The sequence below is a fragment of the Lissotriton vulgaris genome, chromosome 8 (genome assembly GCF_964263255.1).
Source record: "Lissotriton vulgaris chromosome 8, aLisVul1.2, whole genome shotgun sequence".
Classification (NCBI taxonomy): domain Eukaryota; kingdom Metazoa; phylum Chordata; class Amphibia; order Caudata; family Salamandridae; genus Lissotriton; species Lissotriton vulgaris.
The window spans coordinates 34637230-34655941 of NC_141696.1; the positions used below are offsets into that span (position 1 = coordinate 34637230).

Genomic DNA, 18712 nt, shown 5'->3' on the forward strand with positions numbered 1-18712 from the left:
GTCTGGTTGGTTTGTAAAAATTAATTTGTCTGGTGGGAGGGCTGGGCGCATACACTGGAGAGGTCTAAATGTGTGTGTGTGGAGTTTGAACTGGGCTTGATTTTATATTGTTAGCCAGTGGAGCTCCCTGTGGTGTGGTAAGATGTGCGTTCGACATGGAAGGTTGAGTGTGATCCAAGAAGCCATGTTGTCTGATGAGTTGTTTGCTGATCCCGGTATAAAGGGTGCTTGTAGTATGACATTTCTAACTGCTATATTACCAAACTACTCCTTACCTCTACACTCAAGTGCTTTCTCAAATGGACATAAAAGTGCACCATTTGCCCACTCTTCCTACAAATGTTTGTACGTGGAGAACTCCCCCCCACAACCTCGCCATATACCCCATTATGACACACGGGACGCTCGCTGCGTTCGATCGCAACATGATGCTCATCCCAAACTTTTACGCCTCACCACTTTCAAACGGCACCAGTCGCCCCTGCATTTCCCAGGTGCTCACGTGCGTGGTGATTGTCCACCAGCTGCGGTTCCTTTTTATCGCCAAAAAATAAAATCATTGACAAAGCCAGCAAATCAACAAGGCGAGATCTTATTGGCTTTGCCAATGATTATTTTCAGTGGTGGTAACTTGCTGCCAGCCACCTGTGACCCCAGCAGTCATCATGCTCGAAGCAGTAAGTCAGGGCTATGGGACATTTTCCAGCCAGGTTACATAATACCCAAATAATAAGAAAAGTGCAGGTACATTTAAATATCACTGGGGCGATTGCACCATCTAGTGGCCTTGTTGAGATTTGCTTTCATTGCTCTTAAATGTATGATACGTGTTGCAAAAAGCCCTTAAAATAAATTGGAGACAGGTGTGTAATGATCTGGAATCGCCTTATCGATCAGCAGCAGTGCAGGCAACAGGAGGTTCTCATTGGGAACTTTGATCATTCCTTTGCGCACAAACGACCCTCTAAGTTGGGATGCCAACTTTTACAAAGTCTCAGGTAATCATTCCAAAGTATTTGATTGTGCATACATCACGTCTTACTTCATAGGCCCTTCAGGGGAATATGCAGCAACTTAATAATGCTATTTTGCCCTGGTCTTTCTGCCTTCATTGATTGATGGCCATGCGCCAAGTAAAGCCCCTAACCTGCGCGCGCATCTCTGCTCCCAGCATGGTGCCCGGATACACGTCACCACGCTGGGAGGGAGCAGGGTCAGACTGGACACCCAAAGCAGTCCTGGCAATCTTTGTGAGACCAGCCCCTGTACGGTACACAGCGAGTGAACCTGAGGGAAGAAGGGGGGAGGGGTTCTCCCAAAACTATTTGGGAAAATATGGTGTATTGTACAACACATTTGGTGTTATATATTCAATTGTATTAGTTTTTAAAGCATAGAAAATGATGATTCTAAAGTGCACCAGGATTCACCAATCTTTGCTGGGGCCCTTCAGTGATTCCCTCACTATCACCCTCCCCCCAACAGTCCCTCTCATCTCTCCATAGCCCCTCTCTCAGATGTATTTCATTTGTTTTATAGCTCCTCTCATACCAGTGTCGGGTGTCAGAGCACTTTACATCACACACTCATACAGAGACAATGAACCATACCTGTATAAATTGGTGTATATTAAATGTTGACAGAGGGGACTATAAGGTAGGATTCACATGTCATCGAGACTGGCACTTTTTAGGAGTCCTTGGTCGGGGGAAGCACAAACTCAGGATTCAGAACATAACACAGTAGTTAGGGTTGACTTAATAATAAAGAATTTATTTCTACCCAACAAATCTAGCAACATCAGGATAATGAAAGACCGGGAAAAAACATAACTTTCTAATCTGTACCATGCAGCTCTTTGATGGCAGTTCATAAATCACTGTACTAGATTACGATTGTAATTTATGAATTGCACTACTAACAAAAGCATCTCTGTGACAAATGCAGTAACCCACTGAGCTATGCACATAAAATATTGCTCTTTGATATGCATGGTAGATGTTCTTGGCAGCAGACATAATAATAACCCTCTGCGCTACTTTAGATGAGTCAAAACAGGTACATTAATCACCAGAGTTATATTGACACTTTGATTGTTGCCCAAAAATTGCTGAATATACATGGAACTCTGCATTATTTTTTAAACTGCTGCACTGCCACAGAACCGGTCCCACTAACAAAACCCACCCTTCCTGGTGAAATGCCTGGTGCCTGGTACGCCAGTCTGGCTGTGGGGGAGAGGACACCCGAGGCTGAGAAAGAGGATACCAGGCAGAGATAGAGCGCACACAAAATGACAAGTTTGCACACTTATACATCATTAAGGTGTCTGAACAGTTGGTTCAGTTCTGCCCACTAGGCCCTCCTGCTGCTTGGCAAGGCACACTTTTTTGGCCTGTACCCGCCCTGACTTGCCTCAACTAGTGAGCATGAGTAGTTTGAGAAAGCACATGGAGGGCAGCCTGTTTCTGCTGGAAGCCGCTATAAGCTCCTTTGAAAGGAGGATGCATTTGCACTTGTATACAGCGCAAACTAGACCCACAGATATTGGGTATCAGAGCGCTTTATATGAGCACCGGTTTGGTTACACAAGGACACCATTTTTTTTGTTAGGCACGGGGAGATTAAGTGATTTGCCAAGAATCACAGGAGGTTGATCGTCGTTGCCGAGACTTGAACCCGGTTCCCCAGCTTCAACGTCGACCGCTCTAGCCATATGGCTACATCCTCTACCCTGCATTCTGCAAGGAGTGGTCTTGTATGCTTGATCAGCTGATGCTGCCACTCATTGTGCATGCTTGAGGCTGACAACACCAGTTATGTTATGTTACATGTATTTGTAAAGAGTATTATTACTCAAGGGGGTATCCTGGCGGTGCTGGTGGCGTTCTAGCATGACCTGGGGCTGGCAGGTGGCGTATTTGGAGAGCCAGGTCTTTAGAATTAAAAAAATGAAGACTTGGCTTTGATGAGTGATAACAAGTCATTCAGGCTGTAAGAGTGTTATATTCTTAGTATTAAAGTGTAGTCATGTGTTGTCTCTTACATGACATTCCAGTTCTATTAGAATGCTACATCAGATTCCAATCTTCCAGGCAGTCAGTTGTTCTCTGACAGGTAAGCCTGAGGCCGGTGTTGCTGTGCTGCAATATTGTATAATAAAATTCTTTAATTTAATCCTGACTATGGAGATCTTTTAATGGCAATGAGGTTGGATTAATCCTGACTATGGAGATCTTTTAATGGCGACAAGGGGAGGAAGAAGACTCTCAACACTCAAGAGGCAGCACAGAAGAGTATTTTTTTTCCTGAACCCAAGACACAATTTGAAGGACTATATTTCGGAGGTATTTAAGGAGAAAAGGGATTGGAAACAGTTGTTGAGGGAAAGATTGTGGATGTATAGGATTACACCACACTATACCACGGAGGTTAGTCCTTTTCGTCTTTTGAAAGGTAGGGATCCCGCTTCAAGAATTTGTCCCTGGTAGCTCAACGATAGGTGTAAGGGTAATATTGAGAATGATTATAACAAAATGGATACCACCTTAAGAATAAAGGAGAAACAGAGTAAGTAAAAAGAATGGTTTGACAAAACAACATAATTTTAAGGTTGGAGAATGGGTGAGGGTAAAAAAAACAGGTATACAAAGTAAGTGTTCCAGCAAGTTTTATAGACCTATTAAGATCACCAAAGTTTTCAAAAATTCGATTATAACTCAAGATGGCAAGTTGTGGAATATCAGACGGGTACTAAATGCCCTAAAAATTATAGAACTAGGTTTACATCTTACCATCTTGGTCAGGGTAACTCGGACCCTGATTTATGTGTTCCGGGTACTTCTCACAACATTCAACCTCAGGTATATCTCATGAGTCTATTGCTAATAGGGTCAAGGGCTCTACACGCTTGAGATCTTTTCCTACAAAATTGCTAGACTATGTTAGATAAAATGTTCACATTTATTTCACTTGTATATGTTTTCAGTTCTTCATATAAGGGAGCTATGTTATATTCTTAGTATGAAAGTGTAGTCATGTGTTGTCTCTTACATGACATTCCAGTTCTATTAGAATGCTACATCAGATTCCAATCTTCCAGGCATTCAGTTGTTCTCTGACTCTGTAAGCCTGAGGTCGGTGTTGCTGTGCTGCAATATTGAATAATAAACTTCTTTAATTTAATCCTGACTATGGAGATCTTTTAAAGAGCTATGTAGGAGAAGGCCCAGTAGCCGGTTCTGATTCTGTAAACACGTGGGATGGGCGCAAGAAGGAGTCCGGTCTAGCAAAGGCGTCTGGTTGGTTTGTAAAAATTAATTTGTCTGGTGGGAGGGCTGGGCGCATACACTGGAGAGGTCTAAATGTGTGTGTGTGGAGTTTGAACTGGGCTTGATTTTATATTGTTAGCCAGTGGAGCTCCCTGTGGTGTGGTAAGATGTGCGTTCGACATGGAAGGTTGAGTGTGATCCAAGAAGCCATGTTGTCTGATGAGTTGTTTGCTGATCCCGGTATAAAGGGTGCTTGTAGTATGACATTTCTAACTGCTATATTACCAAACTACTCCTTACCTCTACACTCAAGTGAGACCAAATGGCATGGCCAATGCTTTTTAAAAAAAGAAGAGAAACCATCAATTAAAATGACTATTTTATGTAAGCGGTTTCCTGCATTTAAATGCACATTGCATAAATGTACTACCGTAAAGCAAGTTCTCAATGGCTGTAAATTAAACAAAGTTTGCTTATGAAGTCTTGTTTTAGTTTCTTTAAAAAGCGGTAATAATGTTTTTTTTCCCTAAATCAGGATAAAATGTGCAAATCATTATAAAGTGCAGGGTGGAGTGAGTAGATAGGCCATCACAAGGACAAACATCCAAACAAGATGCACACCTGCTTCAGAAAAAGCAACCATATAGTTCAAAGGTGTTTGCCACAGGCTAATCAACAAGAGCCGCAGGAAATTGTCATTTATCCATATGAGGAAATGTTCTATAACTAGCCGAAAGGCTATATCACTGTACTCAGAGACAAAAAATTGAGTAGATTATATACTATATTCATTGTTTCTTGTCCATCTCCAAAAGCTATCTTTTAATTTTTGCGTATTAGCCAATGGAAGCAACTCAGAGCTGGTATAGAATTCTGGTGTACCCAAGGACTTCCAGGTTTTCTTAATATACATAAACCATGTGATTCTAGAGAATTACTCTAACTTCATACAAGCGGCTGGAGTCTGATAATGAGGCAAACAAGGTCAAGTCCAAGTTCAGAATTGCAAATGTAAGTGGATGTGCTATGGGGAGCTCCAATAACCTCTTTAAGCACCCATTTCAACCTTCTTGGTGTGAAGATAATCATTCACCCTCCAAGTCCCAGACCATAAGATGGGATTGCTATACAATTAACTTAATAAACTTCCACACATTCTCTGAGAGGCTTGGACCCTTAATACGTTGTAAACCTGAAATGTGCCTCCACACTAAATGCAAATGTATCCATCTGAGCACCTAATGGGTTCCGTGAGAAGATGGTATCAAATCGTACCCCTACTTAGGGGACAGTAGAGACAGGCAACATTCTAGTGTAGTTAACAAACAATACTTATTTCTTCTACCTCTAGGTCCACAAATCATAATGTGGGATTTAGAATGCTTACCAGTGAGCTCCAGATCATTCATAAAGCTAAAAAAGTTATCAAGGAGTTTCTGGAGCCCAATTTTCATTCTGGCGGCAAAAAAGTTGTTGCCCGGATATGATAACAATGGGACTGGACGGGGACCAACATATGGAACATCTGCCTTAATACTAACAAGGTGCTGTTCCAGGCCAAGTATTTGAAAGGTAAAACGAAAAGGCACCAAGACACAACTTTGTCATACTCCACAGGAAAGCTTGAATGAGTCAGTGATTCCACCCAAGGGGCCATATCTCACACGAGCTGTGACCCCACAGTGCAGATGCCGGAAGAATTGAAAGATATTTGTCTCCAGACCCATGTCCTCCATTATGGCCAAGATTAGTGCCATTTACGTGGTCGAAGGCAGATTTTAAATCCATAAATGATAAATAGATGTTACTTGATTTACCTAGAGTGTACTTGTTAATTATTAAATTCAAATGTAAACACTGTTCAGTGGTGCTCAACCCGTCCTCAACCCACAATCATGGGCCCAAATCTCAAGACAATCTAGAATTATTAATCTCATTATAGTAGTAATGGAATTCATTACAGAACTAGGACAATAATGAACTCTATCCCCTTGCTCAAAATGGGCACAATTTCATAATCTGACCAATAATAAGGGGACCCAGTCTTACTTACTGAATTCAGCACATTAGTCAGTGGAGTGCACACAAACTAATTGTTAGAAATGGGGGTCTCTAATTGGCAGAGGTAGGTACCTTTGTCCAAATAGGGACCCTTCTTCCTAGTCAGGATAAAGGAGTTACACTTCTAAAATAACCCCTGCTCACCCCCTTGGTAGCTTGACACGAACAGTCAGGCTTATCTTAGAGGCAGTGTGTAAAGCATTTGCACTTACCAGCAGTAATACAGTGTAAGCACTACAAAAGGACACCACACCAGTTTAGAAAAATATCAATATTTGTATATACTCAAGACAATATCAACAAGCATTTACAATGCAATAGGTCTCGCAGCATTAAAGTTTGAGTTACTGGCATTGTAAATGACAATGCTTTGCATTATTTATTTGTTTATTTATTTATTTGCAATTGGTATATAAACATTGTTTGCGAATGGTTAGCTGTTGCTTATGCTAAGCAAAGTTGGCAGTAATATAGAGTGCTAGTCTTGCTTGTTATAAGCATGCTGATTTAAGGCGCTCTGATACCTGCGGGTAAAGTTTGCGCTATATAAAAGTGAAAACTAATAAATAAATTAAAAAAAGCCTACCTGTACCACGTCCGTTCTCATTCTCCGATGCCACATATCTTTGGGTCACTGTACTTATTAACTGCACCCAGCTGTGGGAAACCTCCATGGCAGGAACAACGTGTTTCGGGGCAGACACAGGCAATGTAGCCACTGTCCTGTGGCTGCACCGCGGGGTAACAGTGTAGGGGCAGGAAGGCAGGCAGTTGGTAGTGCTGTGCCATAGCAGTGTAGTTCTCTGTGTATGCTGGGCATGGGGGTTGCTATTGGCTGACAAGAAGTGGTGAGGAGGTGCCGGTTCGGTGTGCCTGCTGCCTGATCTCGGGCAGGCGACAGGTAAAAAAAAAGGAGGCGGAGGATATGACACCCAGTGGAATTAAGGTACAGCATGCACACTAACCTCATTTTGAAGACTCTCTGGAAAGGCACTACATTGGAAACACCGACTGAGCATATTCATTTCCCAAGTCATTTAAGTGGTCTGAAAAAGGCTCAGGAGCTATAGGTGCTTTACAAAAAGCATCACTTAAATAAATGCATAAAACACTATAGGCACAATGCTATGAATGACGAACAGCACTTAATGTGAACCCTTTTCCTGCCGTTCCATCCAGTACTAATCCCATAACATAAGGGAATCCAACGTAGGTCTAGGAGGGCCTGGTGTATTTCAGGATATGCACATAAATTATATTTGCATGCGTTGAATATCAATAGAAAACAATACAAAGTCTGTTGTTGTCCTCAAAACTTGGCATGCAACTGGCCCTTTGATATCTATATTATCACTCAAAGTACCTCAATGACTTAATAACATAGGATGTGTTGAACAATTAAGGGTTTTCATTTAGATGTAGAAACACGCATTCAAACTGCTGTCTCAGACTGTATATGCATACAGGCATGTATGCAAGACATCCATCGCTTTGTTCTAGTTTCCTCACTCTTCTGGACGAAATGTCCTGATATTTTGTGAAACGGGCACATGCCAAATGCGTGATGTGTGGCGCTGCTCAGTGAGACACAACACCACAACTTAAAACAGTGTTCACAACAAATTCTCACTTCCACTCAATTGACAAACAACAGGCATGTCTAATTCGATATCAGCACTTTGCTATTGTTCACGTGCTCCTGAAAAGTAAAGTTCTTTTCACATGCTGTGTTTGCTTTTCCTGTAGCGCGGTACTTGTTAAAGCATATAGCACACCTTTGTTAGCGGAACTTGAATTTCAACACACAGCATTTGCTGTTCGTAATACATGCATTTATGATTATGTAAACATCTTTAAAATGCTGTATTGCACCTTACAGTTATCCGAAAAAAATCACATCAATAAATCATTTAAATACAAAGTACCCTAAATGTTTTTCGAGTGAGTCATTTACATGTTTTGATTTGAATTCACCTGCGCCTTGCGCCGCGATGCCATCCAAACGGCTACATCAATTAGAGAAACTATTTCACTTTACAGACATTTCGTCGGTGCGAAAGTTTGTTTGAGAACAACAAGAAGTAACAGCTGCCTGCGACTACAGCATGTTTAAACCGTACCAAACATGAAAAGACTATGGGGCTATACAAATAAAAACGAATTAAAATAAACAACACGCAATTCCTTTCCCGAATTAAAACACCGCCTAGCCGCTAAGAAAGTCAAAAGCACCCAACTCCAACGATATTCTAACTTCACAGGAGCCAACAGAAACACAGGAAACGAATGAAAACTGCTGCAGAGAAGCTCTTCAAACTGCACAAAAGCCAGACACCTACCTAGGAATGCGGAAACGCTGCATCCACCGGCGTCAAGGCGAAGGAAAAGTTAATCACTGCCAAGTTCAAGTTCACAGCTGCTCTGCATGCACTGCCTCAGCGCAGCTCCTCGCGGCAACTTTTACAGAACACAAGTAACACACGTTCCACAGACAGCCAGGAACTGGGGCACGGCTGCCTCACCGTCCATTGAAAAGATAACTCACATTCCCGGATGATGGAGGAAAAAAGGAAAAACACCCACCACTAGTGAATAAAAAACCAAGGGGCTTCCAGCAGACTGCAGGTAGAAGCTTCCCCACTCTCTTCCGTTTGCAGAAGCTTGGGGTGGGGAGGTGGGGGAATGTCGCCCTGGCAGGGATGACAAATGCAGCACGATAGGCTAGCAGGCCTGGGGGATCGCTTTTACTTGCACACACATCCTTTAATGCACATACTCCCACTCAGCCTCTCTCGCAAGGATTTTGTTACACATTTTTTCCACCCGTTGTAAATGCCCGGCTGCAGTGTGAATCAGAAATCAAAAGAGCTGCTCTAATGGCGGCTCCCCTCAGCGTGCAGCCGCAGTCTGCGTCGTCCGGCGTCAGAGGAGGGGGCGAGGGAGGGCTGCTGTGACGTCAGCCTCGTTCTCCGAGTCCATTGGCCCCGGCCTTGGATGTTCCGCGTGCTGGAGGGCGGACATAATTCACGGTGACGCGGGGCTCCCATGCCCGAGAGAGAGCCCCGGGGAGGCTACAGAACATCGGATTGGCGGTAACTGGGACTTAGTTGGGGGCGTCGGCGGCGTCGGGGGGCAGTGCGCTTGTGTGTGTGTGCGTGCGACGGCGGGGGGGGTGTCTCTGTATGTGTATGTGCGCTCCTGTGTGTGTGTCTCTGTGTGTGCGCATGCGTGCAGGGGGAGGTGTGGCTGTGTGGTACAGCTACCAGGAGAGGAGACAGGAGCTGGCCACAGCGAGCGCGTTCGCGTGCGCGTGGCCCGCTCAATTCCGAGTGTGCAGCCAGCTCCTGTCTCCTCTCCTGGAAAGAAGACTCGCTGACTATAGGTCTCTGGCGAGACCGCGCTTCGCGCGGATAACGCCTCCGAGACCTAAAAACGATAAAAATCAACCATATGGTACTTAGAAATCTTCAGTTATCACAATAACCTTGAAATACAGTTCCCTGAAGTCGATAGCTCCGTCTGAGGCTATCACGGCGTTGTGAGCAATCAAATCCAAACAGTTCTGGCTGACCGCTGCATTGCAGGCCAGCTACGGTGTCAGTAAGACCCACAAAAAAGTACATTTAGAAATGCAGGGTGTCAGCGACTTCTCGTTGACCTTCGGAAAGCACGGCTTCCACAGGTGTCGGTTCCGGAGGTCGGTGCAGGAGTTGTCGTGCACTTGAAGTCACACGGATTGCTGAGCGTACTCCTAGTGGTTGAAGTCAGGAGCACTGGCGTTGGTGGGCATCGGGTGCTGCGGTACGAAGCGTAGTGGTGCGGCGTGCAATGCCCTCATGCCGCGGTGCGAGCATCGGTTCGATGGCGGCATCAGATGGCGTTGTCAGTGGGACCAGGGTCGCAGTGCGAAGTGATGCGGTGCTGGTTGCAGTGCTGGCAGGTCATGTACAAGCAGTAGCATCGCCTTTGCTGAATCAGTGTCTTCGGCTGATGAACTGGAGTCGATGGCGCTAGTGTCGGGAGGGCAAGGCTGCGGTGCAGGATGAGGGCGGTGTATCGTGTAACTTTACAAGCAGTGCATTCGAACCACGGTGCAAGCAGCGGTGTCGATTTTGGCGTGGAGCGGCATCCTCGGGGATACCAAAGCACTGTTGTGAAGTGAGGCAATGCGGAATGCAGTGCCAACTGGACATGGTGCAAGCAGCGGCATCAGCAGGCGTCATCAGTGAGACCAGGGTTGTGGTGTGGCGGTGCCCTCTACAGTGAATTCAGGACACGCAATCTGCAGCAGCATCGTAGAAGCCAACGGGTTGCTTTTCGTTCTTTTGCAGCACAAAAAACACAGTCCCCAGTGCTGAGGGCAGATGAACTTGAAGTCTTTGCTGATCCTGAGACTTCTTGAACAGGGGGCAAGCTCTACCTCGAGCCCTTGGAGAAACTCTCAAAAGTAGATTGCAGAAAGTTCAGTCCAGACCCTTCACTGCCCAAGACAGAAGCAGCCACTGCAGGCTAACACGGCAAATTACTCAGTAAAGTGGTAGTTCCTCCTTACAGTTTCTCCAGCTCTTCTTCTTGGCAGTCTTCTTGGTCCTAAAGAGTTCTAAAGTTCAGGTGTTTTGGCCCCACTTTTTCATCCCAGTGCCCAGTGCCCAGACAGAACCAGTTCTGCCCTCTCTGTTGTGGCTTCCTGGCAGGAGGTGGAGACGGCATTGTCAGAGGCAGACCAGGCCAATTCAGGTGTACGGATATCTCCCCCCCCTACTCTAAATGCAGCCCAGGTCTTTTTAGCCCTTTACTGACCCACCAAGACTATCTGGAGCCACTTCCCCTCCCCAGCCCCTGTCGTCCAGAACCCAGACTGTCAATCCACACATCCAGAAGAGGCCTACTGGATGGCTGAGCAAGAGAATGCCTACTTTCTAATAGTGGTATTTTCAAACACAAAATGTAAAAATCACTTTACTAAAAGACACATCTTTAGATTCTGAGTTCAGGCATACTAGATTTGATTTATCTACCTAGTTCCCAGGGCCAGTTATGTTTATAAGATGTTATAAACAAACTCCCCATTCTGTCCTATGAGAACAAGTAGTCTAGTCTTGCAATAAACGAAATTGGCAGTAATTCACTATCAGGACATGCCACACAAATCAGGGCATGTCCTACCTTTCACATACACTGCACCCTGCCCACAGAGGTACCTTGGGCCTTAGGGGTGACTAACATCTTTGAAAAGAGAAGGCTAGGGCCTTGCAAGTGGATTCACTTGCCAGGTCGACATGGCAGTTACAAACTGCGCACAGACTCTGCAGTGGCAGGTCTGAGATACCTTTTTATCGGCTACTTCTGTGGGTGGCACAACCTGTGCTGCGAGCCCACTAGTAGCATTGGATTTACAGGCCCTGGCACTCTCAGTGCACTTTACTAGGGACTTGCACTTTAACACTGATCAGCAGTGAGAAAGTGCGCAGAGACACTAAACCAGCAAAAACAGAGTCAAAACAAGGAGGTCAGAAAGTAAAAAGACAGGGAAAATACGCCAAAGGATGTCTAGTCTAACACTAATGTTATCTTTAAAAACATCAACTAGGAACCCCATTGGGTCCATCTAAAATGATACCAAGTTATGTCTAAGTAGCTGAACCAAGACATAAATGGTGACTATCTAAACCTGAAACTAGCAATATGTAGGGAGTTGCTTGGTAGTTACCTGGTCATGTTTCTATGTGAAATAGTGCCTTAATAATACATTACAAAGTTACATATATTAGTATTTCCTCTTACCTGCCATGGATGGATGTCTTTGGAGTCACCGCATGAGCCGCTGGAGAAAGGTCCTTCTCCTGGTGTGCAGGATATCAGATTATGTAAAGCATGAGCCATTGCATATACTGCTGTGTAGCTCTGGTAAGTGTAGCTTAGATCATTCAGTTCAAACAATGAGCTGGCAAGTTTACCTAAAGACTCTTCCCTGGAGCAAGGTTTCAGTAGGCTTTGAGGTCCTTCTTGTTCTTCTCTTTCAGTCCCATTAACTATTGCAAATTTACAGTGGAACACTTCTTCCCAGAATTGTTTTATAAATATGTCATGAGGGTATCTAGAAGGGTGAAGCTGATACAAAAACCTCTCAAATTCCAGCAAGTGATCTGTGTATGGAGCGATTCCTAGGGATCCGTTGAGTATTTTCCAGGCATGATTCGGGAGCAGTCCAGGGGTTATGATAAATGCTACAGTGAATATCCAGACTTTGCTGGTGCTGTTTTGTTCATAAAGGGTTTGCAGTAATGCAGTGACATGGACCTCAGTACTGTGAACAATGATCACCTTCACTGAGTGTTCCTGGATCATTTGAGCTATTTGTAAGATCTTATCCTTGGAGAATCTGAGGTTAATTTGTTCCATGAAAGCCACACAACCACCATTGTCCTCAATGTGTTCCTTAATGCCTTGGCCACCCTGCAAACCCAGCTCATCATTAGAAATGATCATTCCCACCCATGTCCATCGAAAGTGGCCAATCAGACTCACAAGGGCCTTGTTCTGGAATGTGAAGCTCCGCACAGTGCGCAGGAACGAAGGGAACTGAAGCTTGTCACTGAGGGAAGGGAGCTGAGCTGCATGACTGATCTAACAAGGGAGACAAGGCAATGCACAATATGCATGAAAATGGAAACCAAGTTGTAACAATTCTTCATGTTTCAGCACAGGCATCTTAAGAATGACCAAAATGGGTTACTGGTGAGCATGTTAAATTGTCAGTGGTTGGCTTCTACACTAAATGAACATCACTTATTTACCCTGGTGAGAAGGGTTGCACTAAAAGCCTGGCACATATCCAGTCCTATAGGTTCCACACTGACTGTGGTTCTATGGGCCAGATTCAGAAACCTTTTGCACTGGGTTTGCATCAAACAAGTGACGCAAATGTGGGCAAAAGGATTTTGGTCGTACTTACTTTCCAGACCAAACATTGTTTTTGCCTGAAAATAACACATAGCAGTGCATTATTCTGCTTCAAGGGTGCATTCCATGGGTGGTACATTGGCTTTCCAATGCAACTACCCATGGTTGTTGGTGCAAAAAGCCTATCTTCTAATAATAGGCGATAGAGTGCTCAAGCCAGCCTCCCCTTGATGCTGTGGCCATCTTGATGGCCCCATGCCATCTAAATATTTTGTTTTGGCTTGGTACCACTCCATTTAATTTTTTTCACATATTACTGTTAAGCATTAAATCTACTGTTTTCCCCGTTGCATAGTACTTATTCTCTGTGCCCTCATAACCTTATTGTTGTATTTTTTGCTCAACTGTATTTGTTACCATTGTATTATATTTACTATGGTATTTGTTTGTATTTGATTAGGCCGCTCATAGTCCGCTGTAGCCTTGCTAGCAATGTTTCAATTGTTTTGTGTTTCCTTAGTGCATTTCTGTAAATGGTTCCTCCTGTTATTATCCCGCCTCTCACCAGCCCCACCCATCACCTCCCAGTGCCCGTCCCTCCTCCCTGGACCTGCTTAATGGAGGCTGCAGTGTGGCTGCACCGCCGGTGTGCCAAAGGCGTTCTAAAGACAAGTATGTCTGCGCCCGTCTGTGCCTGGACTACACCCAGTAAAAAAAGAACACTGACTCTCCTGCCACAGCACTACCTTGCTCCAAGCCTTGGACCTGCTGTTGCACCTCACCTTGAGCTACAGTAGGATTGTTCACCTGCTGGCATTGTCTCTTCTCCTGCATCACCGGAGCACCTGCATGCATAGCAACCACCACCACCCAGACCACAACTTCCTCAGAACAACTCCACTGCCTCATGCTCAATGCATGATCTCTCTGGAAGCATGTCACCAAAATTTGGGACACCATCACCACCCTCACCCCGATGTCATCTTCCTCACCGAGATCTGATTCAACCCTGCATCTGCACCTGATATCGCCTCAGAAATGCCTGACAGCTGCAAGATAGCACACCGAGACCGCATTAACAAACACAGAGGGGGAATTGCCATCATCCACAAGGAAACCATCCATTGCACCACCACCGCAGACTACGCCACTGCAGTCATGGAACACCTCAACTTCCAACTCCAAACTGATGGAAAAACCACTATCAGAAGCACCCTCCCCTACAGACCACCAGGACCTCGCCTCGGCTTCTACGCCGTTATCCCTGAATTCATCCACCACTTGCCATTGTATCCAAACACTACATCTTCCTCAGAGACCTCAACTTTCACGTTGATGACTCCGACGATACCAACACTGCAAACCTCCTTGAAAGCATGAACAACATCATCCTCACTTAATTGGTCACCAACCCACACACATCGCAGGACACACACTTGATTCCATCTTCAGGGCCAGCAACAGAGTCAAGTACAACCATGTCACAAGCTCACCCTGGCCGGACCATTCAATTCAATTCAATTCAAATGATTTATATAGCGCGCTACATACCCAGAGGGTCTCAAGGCGCTTGGAGACGGGTGGGGAATTACTTGTCGAATATCCAGGTTTTAAGTTGCTTTCTGAATGCTAGGTGGTTCTGAGTGAGGCGAAGGTGAGTGGGAAGTGAGTTCCAGGTTTTGGCTGCCAGGTAGGAGAAGGATCTCCCTCCCATGGTGGTTTTGTTGATGCGAGGTACAGCAGCAAGGGCTTGGTGGGAGGAGCGTAGCTGGCGGGAGGGGGTGTAGAAGGAAAGTCGTGTGTTGAGGCATTCGGGTCCAAGTTCGTAAAGTGCTTTGTGTGCGTGGGTTAGGAGGCGGAATGTTATCCTCTTATTGACGGGGAGCCAGTGGAGGTTTTTCAGGTGACCAGAAATGTGGTCTTTATGCGGAATTTCTAGTATGAGTCTGGCTGATGCGTTCTGGATGCGTTGGAGTTTTTTCTGAAGTTTTGCGGTGGTACCGGCGTATAGGGTGTTTCCGTAGTCCAAGCGGCTTGTAACCAGTGCGTGGGTGACCGTTTTTCTAGTTTCGGTGGGGATCCAGCGAAATGTTTTTTTGAGCATGCGAAGGATGTTGAAGCAAGATGAAGAAACGGCGTTGACCTGTCTGGTCATCGAGAGTGAGGAGTCCAGAATGACGCCCAGGTTCCGTGCGTGGTCCGTCGGGATGGGTGCTTTTCCAAGGGACTCTGGCCACCACGAGTCGTCCCAGGCGGAGGGGGAGGTACCTAGGATAAGGACTTCTGTTTTGTCGGAATTCAGTTTCAGACGGCTGAGTTTCATCCACTCGGCTACTTCTCTCATTCCTTTATGTAAGTTTGCTTTGGCGGTGTTAGGGTCTTTGGTGAGTGAGAGGATCAGTTGAGTGTCATCAGCGTAGGAGATGATGTTGAGGTTGTGTTGGCGTGCAATGGCCGCGAGGGGGCTCATGTATACGTTGAAGAGGGTGGGGCTGAGTGAAGAACCTTGTGGCACGCCGCAGATGACTTCAGTGGCCTCTGACTTGAATGGTGGGAGGCGGACTCTCTGGGTTCTTCCGGCAAGGAACGAGGTGATCCATTCCAGTGCTTTTCCTTGGATTCCTATGTTACTGAGGCGTTGTAACAGGGTGCTATGACAGACTGTGTCGAAGGCTGCGGAGAGGTCGAGGAGGATGAGGGCGACTGTGTCTCCGTTGTCCAGTAGAGTTCGGATGTCGTCTGTTGCTGCGATGAGGGCGGTCTCAGTGCTGTGTTTGGCTCGGAAGCCAGACTGTGAGGAGTCTAGGGATTTGTTGGTTTCGAGGAAGGCGGCGAGCTGGTTGTTGACAGCTTTCTCGATGACTTTGGCCGGGAATGGAAGGAGCGAGATGGGGCAGTAGTTTTTGAGTTCGGTGGGGTCAGCTGTGGGTTTTTTCAGAAGGGCGCTGAGTTCGGCGTGTTTCCAGCTTTCCGGGAAGGTGGCGGAGTTAAGGGAGCAGTTGATGACATCTCGAAGGTGGGGTGCGATGACGGAGTCAGTTTTGTTGAAGATGTGGTGAGGGCATGGGTCTGTGGGGGATCCTGAGTGGATGGAGTTCATCAGGCGGATGGTGTCCTCAGTGGAAATTGGGTTCCAGTCATTAAGGATGTTCAAAGGGGGGTGGGGGTACGGCAGAAGGTAGGGTGGGTTGGTCTCTAGGATGGTTGTCAAAGCTGTTGTGGATGTCTGCTATTTTGTCGTGGAAGAACGAAGCTAGGGAGTCGCAAAGGGCTTGAGAGGGAGTGATGTTGTTGGAGTTGGCAGTGGGGTTGGTAAACTCTTTGACAATGTTGAATAATTCCTTGCTGTTGTGGGCGTTGTTATCAAGTCGGTCTTTGAAAGCGGCTTTCTTGGCGGTTCGGATCAGTTGGTGGTGTATGTGGATGGCGTTTTTGAACGCGTCCCTGGTGCTGGTGTTTGGGTCTTTTTTCCATGTCTTCTCAAGGGAGCGACAGAGTTTCTTGGATTTCTTAAGATCATCGTTGAACCAGGGGGCGTTTTTGCTGCCTAGTTGGATTTGACGTTTTTTCAGGGGTGCTAGGCCGTCGGCGCTGTTGGTTAGCCATTGAGCGAAGTTAATGGCTGCTTGGTTGGGGTTCGAAGAGTGGGTAGGGGGGTTTTGAAGAAGCGATGAGGAGATCTGGTCGATGGTGATTTTGTTCCAGTTTCTTCGCAGAGTAGGTTGAGGATGGTTGTGGGTTGTGGTCTTTTTGTAGATAAAGTGAACGCAGCTGTGGTCCGTCTAATGGAGAGCTGTGGTGTGACTGAAGGAGATATGTTTGCTGGAGGTGAAGATAGGGTCGAGAGTGTGACCTGCGTGCTGAGTGGGGGTATTAACAAGTTGTTTGAGTCCGAGGTTGGCGAGATTGTCCAGCAGGGTAGTGGTGTTGCTGTCGTTGCTTTTTTCCAGGTGAAAATTGAGGTCTCCCAATAGAATGTAATCCTCGGAGGGGAGGGCGTGTGGGGTGATAAAGTCAGTGATGTCTTCACTGAATTGTGCACGGGGTCCTGGTGGCCTATAGAGGAGGGTGCCTCTGAGTGTGGTCTTGGGGTCGGTGTGGATCTGGAAGTGAAGGTGCTCGGCGCTAGCGAGGTTGACGTCTGAGATGGTTGAGATGCGGATGGAGTTCTTATGGACGATAGCGATGCCTCCTCCTGTTTGGTAGGTGCAGTCTTTTCGGATGATCTTGTAGCCTTCCGGGATGGCAATGGTGATGTCTGGAGCTGAGGAGGCGTTCATCCATGTTTCTGTTAGGAAGGCGACGTCCGGAGAGATGGTGTCTAGCAGATTCCAGAGGTCGATGGCGTGTCTGTGGACCGAGCGGGTGTTGAGCAGGATGCATTTAAGGTGGTTGGTGTCAGGTCTCTGTTTGGTGTTAGTGGATGAGGAGTTGGTCTTGGTGCCGTCAAACTTGCAGGAGTTGCATGAGAAGGGTCCATGGGTGTGTCCGGGGGTGGCTTGGGCGCAGTTGGGGAGTCGGCCGGGGTTTAGGGCTAAGAGGGTGGAGGCGGCGTATGTAATGTGGGTGGGGTGGGTGGGACGGGGGCCAGGGGGTCTGGCGCTGGGCGCGGTCTTGGCGCGGACGGGCGTAGACGGGCTTACCTTTGGTGCACCTTCGGCGCGGCCGCTGCGCGTGGACGCTGCGCGTTGGGTCATCAGCCTTAAGTGGATAGTGGAGGGGGCGGAGCGTGGGAGGGGCAGCAGCTGGGAGGCGGTAGCGGGGAGGAGGGGCGGGCCAGGGAACACCTAAACAAAATGGAGGGTCAAAGGGAGAGCAAGGCAGGGGCAGCAGATGCACCACGGCACCGGGGGCACAGACGAAGTCCCAGGAAGTAAATAAAGCCTCAGCAAGTGTCGCACTGCAAAGTACAGCAGAGCGAGCTTGCAATTTCAGGTGAGGTAGTATGTTCTAAAATCGCGCTACGATGCAGCTCAGTTATAATGTCAATACAGAATGAGCACAAATGCACAGCCAAATGCACACTACAGAAGCGCGATGCCAGTTAAATATAATGCGGGTAAAAATAAGCAATCCAGTTAACGATACCACCAGCAAGCCAAAGCACGAGCAGGAGCTGTAATCAGGGAGCTTGGGGGGAGCGACCGTGCTGGAGCAGGTCCAGGCGATCACCATGATTGGTATATACCTGATTGGCTTATTTAGTTTGCTTATACGTCCCTCGTAAAGTGGTATACCATATACCCAAGGCATGTAATCTAAATGCTACTAGTGAGCTTGCAGCACTAATTGTTCCACCCACACAAGTAGCCTTTCAAAACTGTCACGGGCCTGTCATTGCATGTACTATATGTGCAGTTTACTCCTACTTCAATTTGGCATTTGAAACCACTTGCCAAGCCTTAAACTCCACTTTTATTACAAATGTCACCCGTAAGGTAGGCCCTAGATAGCCCTATGGGCAGGGCTGTGTGTAA

At 46.5% G+C, this 18712-nt stretch overlaps 1 protein-coding gene across 1 annotated transcript in view; it reads right to left on the bottom strand.

Annotated features, from left to right (window-relative positions):
• The window catches only part of LOC147693320 (extracellular calcium-sensing receptor-like), a 116876-nt gene extending 104055 nt beyond the window's left edge, over positions 1–12821 (bottom strand). Inside the window, exon 1 of the mRNA XM_086935927.1 lies at positions 12117–12821. Coding sequence (XP_086792053.1) covers positions 12117–12821 — 705 coding nt within the window. The remainder of the gene's footprint in view (positions 1–12116) is intronic.
• Positions 12822–18712: the final 5891 nt, after the last annotated feature.